The sequence below is a fragment of the Pteropus alecto genome, unplaced genomic scaffold (assembly GCF_000325575.1).
Source record: "Pteropus alecto unplaced genomic scaffold, ASM32557v1 scaffold106, whole genome shotgun sequence".
Lineage (NCBI taxonomy): Eukaryota > Metazoa > Chordata > Mammalia > Chiroptera > Pteropodidae > Pteropus > Pteropus alecto.
The window spans coordinates 16,616,974-16,623,123 of NW_006442103.1; the positions used below are offsets into that span (position 1 = coordinate 16,616,974).

At 42.0% G+C, this 6,150-nt stretch overlaps 1 protein-coding gene across 6 annotated transcripts in view; it reads right to left on the reverse strand.

The window, feature by feature from the left end:
- Window positions 1-6,150, reverse strand: part of WARS2 (tryptophanyl tRNA synthetase 2, mitochondrial) — a 75,677-nt gene that overhangs the window by 43,421 nt on the left and 26,106 nt on the right. For 3 of the 6 annotated variants that reach the window (XM_025052203.1, XM_025052204.1, XM_025052207.1), the window contains 2 exons: window positions 2,202-2,284; window positions 1,786-1,864 (listed from right to left, as the gene is read on the reverse strand). The exons of 2 other annotated variants lie outside the window; for them this stretch is intronic. In XM_025052203.1, the coding sequence (XP_024907971.1) occupies window positions 1,786-1,864; window positions 2,202-2,284 (162 nt within the window). Of the gene's footprint in view, window positions 1-1,785; window positions 1,906-2,201; window positions 2,285-6,150 lie in introns of those variants that run through there. One more of the 6 variants, XM_025052206.1, reaches the window with a different exon arrangement.

Genomic DNA, 6,150 nt, shown 5'->3' on the forward strand with positions numbered 1-6,150 from the left:
CCCTACACGGTTATTTAATAACAAAAGAACTACAAGCAACTAAACGTCCGTCGGCAGGGGAAATGTTAAATACATCATAGTTTTATTTTTAGGCGATGGAATACTATGAAACAGGTAACAAAAATGTAAGGTGCTGAGGGCACAGAGTGGGGTTGAACAGGCCCGATTCGGAGCCAGAACGCCGAGTCCGGCACCCGCTCTGCAGGGCACTAGCTGTTTCCCTGTGCAAGTCAGCGAACCTTCCCGTCCGTGACCGGGGGCTAACGGCATCCGCCTCGGGGCCCAGGCACAGTGCTCAGCCCGCAGTGGTTCTGCGTCAACGTGAGTTAAACAGATGAATGTCGACAAGATAGGAGGATACACGTCTGACTTCATAATGGTTACCCCGAGGAATGGGAGCCATGTTTTCTTTTTGACACTTTTGTATTATTTAGCTTTTATCCAGGGCATGAACATTTTCTGGAACGAATTTTTTTGAAACATGCCTAGTTTTTCTGCATACGGCTGATTATATTAATCGACAGGTATAGAGTCTCGTACCAACAGGAAAGTCAGTTGTTGCCATTTTCATTTTGCACCCTGGTAAATAAAGACAGAAATAAAATGAAGTGATTTATTAAGCTCACGTAGGAATTTATTTGTAAGACGAGACTAGAATGGAAGTAATATAATAGAAAGGGCAGGAATTCTGGGGATCAGGCGGTGCTATATAAAAATTCCATCTACATCGAGTACATTGCACCAAATAACTTCTCTGAACCTCAGTTTTATCATCTGAACGATGACATTAACAATAATAATGGCTGACGTTTATTGAGTGCTTAGTACATACAAAGTACTATGGCAAGAGCTACGAATGCGAAATTTCATTTAACCCTTACGAGAAACCCAGTGAGGTAGGTGATATTATCATCTGTTTTACAGGTGAAGAAACTGAGGCACGGGGGAGTTCTGTGAGAGGTACACAGCTAGCAAACAGTGGCATCTCGACTGGAACCTAGGTAGATCGACTTTAGCCGCCTGTACTTCAGAGGGAGGATATAGCCAGGCACCGAGAAATTATCTGCTTTTAACCCCCCGGCTCCAATGACTGATGATGCTACCTTCTGGAATGTATGACTTACAATCCGGGTGCCCCTCTCTCTTGCACCGCTCACAGCAGCGACAACTGCCCTGTGTCCTCCCTGTTTTCGTTTGGAAGTGCTGGTCTGTCCCAGGGCAGGTGACAGGGACAGTGGTTCTTATTCATGTGGGCAGCAGCTTCAGGGCTAATTCTAAACACAGGTGGTGAGAGAGACGGCCAACAGGAAGGGGGAAGGACTCGCTGCTGACACGTGCAGCTGGGAAGATTGATGGTTTCCCTCCGCCTTTCTCCCCAGTGTGTCGGCCTCGGGGCAGAGACGCGGGCGCCGCTGTGCTGGGGACAGTACAGCACACAGTGCAGCGTCTACCTTGCTGCGGCGCTGATTAATGAGACCGAAACGACACAGAAAACAGGCAGCGCTTCGGGAAGAGAATTCACAGGCCTTTCTTTCTTTAACGAGTTCAACAAAAGCAGTTCCCATAAACCATCGGGTTTGAACTGGAATACCCCGGGGTTCGAGTGAGGTAGGGGTATCTCTAGAGGAATGCGGGCAGCAGAGGGTGAGAATTTGAGGGGCGTTCGTAATGCGGTAAAGGCGCTTACGATCGGGTGGGAACAAATCGTAATGAATGGATTCCTCTCCTCTATCGGCCTGGCTGAAAAATGTCACAGAGTTTCAGGTAAGGCAGTTATTTACCTACCCGACTTAGTGTAACGAGGACGTGAGGACACACGATCACGGACACATCCCCCTGTGAAAAGCATTCTTCCTTTTTTGAGCTGGGAGATAGAATCACCATTTTTACATGTTTTTACCGCAGCTGCGTAAATATAGACATGAAACGGTATTTTCTTTTTGGGAAAACATGAATTTTGACACCAAATATTATTTCTAGTACTTACTATCAACTATCTATTGGACGTATCCACTTGGATTTCCCACCGACAGCTCTTCAAACTTAATACTAGATCCAAAACTAAATCTCCTGACTCATAACCTTTCCGGTCACCTCCCCCCAAAGGTGCTGTTCTGCATTTTCAATGCTGGCTAAAGACACAACCACCCACTCAGTCTCCCAATCCCAACAGTCATCCCCGATTCCGCCCTTTCCCTCACCAGATTCTGTGGGTTAAAATCCTGGCTCCTCCAATCATGATGTATGTGATCTTTGCCAAGTATTTGTGCCTCGGTGTCTTCCTCTGAAATCAACATTTTAAGAGTACTGCTTCATAGGATTATTGAAAGGATCAAATAAATTAGTACATAAAAAGTGCTTAGCGTAGTGCCTGGCACGTAGAAAATGCTCAATAAATCTTAGCTAAGATTGATCTTAAATGTTCTCAGCACACAAATTATAATTATGTGAGGGGATGAATGTGTTAACGAACCTTCTTGTGGTAACCATTTCACAATATACATGTGTATTAAATCGTCATGTTATACACATTAAACTTACACAGTATGATCCATCTGAACTGTCTTTCTAAAATAATGCGTCTCTACTGGTTCTTCCTTTCCTATGGAGTCAAGTTCAAATGCCTTAGTGTATAAAATCCTTCATAATCTGACTTGACACACAAACAGATTACTTAGACCTACTAGGGGCAAGTATCTCCATGAATGAACCTCAGTTAGGGAGAAGTCCTGGGAGAAATTCTGGGTTTATGTTTTACATTTAACATTTTACAACATGCTATTTTTCATTAATGATCCTAGCACGAGAGCCAATATCATATTCAACTAAAACCACAAGAGTAATCATCCGGATCTAGAATTTAAAGACCGAAACGTAAAAAAAATACTTATATACCAACTGATTTTACTCTAGGTAAGATGAAATTTATAGCATTTCCATTGCTCGGTATAGTGGGTTGAATACATCCCCCTAAAATTCATGTCAACTTGGAACCTCAGAATGTGACCTTGCTTGGAAATGAGGTCTTTGCAGATGTAATCAGTTATGATAAGATCATACGGGGATCGTATGGGCCCCAAAGCCAATGAGTGGTGTCTTTAAAAAGAGCAGAAGACACAGAGACACAGAGGAAAGAAGGCCATGTGACAGCGGAGGCGTGACTGGAGTGATGCAGCCACTGTTTGCGGGGAGCTACCAGAAGCTAGGGAGAGTCAAGAAAGAATTCTGTCCTAGAGCCCTTTCAGAGGGAGCACGGCCCTACTGACCCCTCGATGTCCGCTCCTAGCCACCAGAACCGTGAGAGAATAAATTTCTGTTGTTTGAAGCCATCCAGTTGGTGACACTTTGTTATGGCAGCTGAAGGGAACTAATACTTCTTGCCGACGCAGTAAACTGCTGTGGTGTTTCAGGGTTTGTAATCTGCCAGGCACTGAGCTGCTTCTCCAGGGCTGCATCAGTCAAGGCTGGCCCAGGCAGAACAGAATACAAGCATTCTGCACTGGCCACCCTGTGACTGGCCAAAGCACAACTATCAACAGGCAGTGGTGCCGAGATGCAAGGGGTGTTATTGCATAGATCACGTCAAATAAACAAACAGCCAAGATCAACTGAGGAGGTGTAAGCAACGATGAAGTTGCTGTCACTTCGTTCTGGGGAAATGAAAGTTTTAGAATCATACTCCCGCTGATTCTGTAAAATTATCGTACATGTTAGCTTTGCTCCATTTATTTCTTCCATTTAGACAGTAGCTCTGAAATTTTCACTCTGCTGTTATTAGTCAGAAAAAGGAAAACTGAAATTTAGCAAACTATCTTTTGGTAAAAAATATTGATCATGTACCATTTTTCTGACGAAGTAGCCTGATATGCACTATCTGAACTGCCATGATCTGCTGTTCCCCTCCGAAAGGACTTTTTTTTTTCTTTGAAACCTTAAGAGATTGATTTTTTTTGGCACAATTCCCCAGCCCAAAAGGTCTTGAGATATACATTTTCTTAGGAAACAAACAGTGAACTATTTCTTTTACTTTTAAGAAAGTAGGTAAACATGTCTGAGAGTTGTCTTTGAAGTTCTTCAGAAAGAATTCTTAAAATGCTTTGTATGAAATAAATAAACTTGGGGGGAAGAAAAGAGAAAAATTCACATTTGGAAACCAGTGTCTGCTGATCATTAAGTCATATTCCTCTTTATGTTTGCAAGGTTATCTGAATGCTCCTTGGAAGCTCGCGATGACAGCCCATCATGTTATAGAGCACAGTCCGATATATTTTTGACATGTCACACAGCTTCCTGCATGTCACATCTTTGGGCTTCTTGTCAAAAAAGCCTCGGTATTAGAGGCAATTCAGAATTTTCGATTCCTTACACTTACTAATGAACCTTAGAATTTTGCAGTCAAGTACTTAGCTCTTCCTCTAAAACGTCGCCACCAAATTGAATTGTTTTCTCATGTGTAGTGGTGACGTCACAATTCTGATTTGCACTCGCTGTGTGTGTGTGTGTGTGTGTGTGCTGTCGCCACCAAATTGAATTGTCTTCTCATGTGTAGTGGTGACGTCACACTTCTGATTTGCACTTGCTCTGTGTGTGTGTGTGTGCTAGCTCCACACTTAGCCAGTTGTCTCACTGTACCTAATTAAATTCAAGAATGTTTCTTTAATTAAAATAGCCTTTCCTGCCCTGATTGTTTACACAAATTGATGACATTTTTTCATTCTGTGGTTAAGTTGCCTCATCCTATATTGGTGAATAAGCTGAAGAAATATTTATCTCATTTATAAGGTAACACAGCATAATAGTTGCATTCCTCTAATTCCGATTATTTCATTTGGGATTTGTGCCTTCTTGTACTAATCAAGTTGGGAATGTATAAACCAAAAGTAATGATTCTCTTTTCTATTTTAATGTGATTTTCAAGAACTCCAAAAAACTGTCTTTATTCACCAATGCGTATTTATCATGCCCGCTTTGTGGTTAAATGCTGTTTTCCAATAAACTTTCAAGTTTGATTTTATTTTTGTATATTCTATATCCTTATATTGGTATATTCTGTTTTTGTAAATATGCGTTGAGTGAAAAATGATAACTTGTCAACAGCCTCCCCACAGAACCGGCACTCACACTCAAACTATAATGATTTTAAATGCAGTTAACGTCTGCATCTTTGAAACCTCTCTTCCCTCTCCAACTGGAAATTTTTTATCTCATATAAAATTCTCCTCTATGACTAAACTTTAGCAGGTAAACTCATTAGTAAAATAAATAATAGAATATTGCTTGCATTTTCAACAATTTCAATTAGATGGTTGGAAACTACCACTTGAAAGCGTACTATTTTCATCTACTTGGATGACCAGTTACCGTATACTGGATGATTAACAATAAAATATTTGGTACCACGAGTGACATAATGCTTGCCCAAACTGGTAAAGCCTGGACATTTCTGCAAAAAATAACACTTACTTTTATTTTGATATTACTGTCAAATCATCAGTTACTAAGAAAGTACCTGCAAACGCTCACGTTTGACCACGGAACAGTGAAGAAGAGGAGCGTATGTACCCCGTGGAACAGAGCTGTTTTGCGCAGACAGAGCCCACGCAGCTGGGTAAAGATGAAGCTATTGAAATGTCATCAGTTGAGTTATATGAAAGTGAGTTTCTATATTTTCCATCTCGATAAGAATATTTTTTAAGAAACACTAGAGCAAGAAAAATAGCCCAATGTCCTTTCAGAGATGATTTATGTATCTAAGTAGTTTGCTTACTTACAAGTTCCCTCAGGTCCCTAGCAATTTTAGCTGCTTCTGCTGGCCCCCACCTCACCAGCACTGCTGAGTTGACGAGGCCCAAGGCTACTTTCCAGCCCTTCCCTTCCACCGCTCCATTCCATGCGTTGTGTATTTCTCTTAGCTCCCCGAGAAGCCATGCTCTTGCTCAAGTCCAACCCTCTCCACATCCAGTTCTCTCTACTTAGTGCCCCTTTCTCCACCTGACAAATTTCAACTAATCTCTGAAGACCCAGTTCGGCTGTTACCGCATCTGTGAAACCTTCTTCACCTTCCCAAGGCAGGGTGAGTTACTCCCTCCTACAAGCACCTACGATGCTTTGTTCTCCATGACAGCACTGGTTGTTCTGTGATTTACTTTC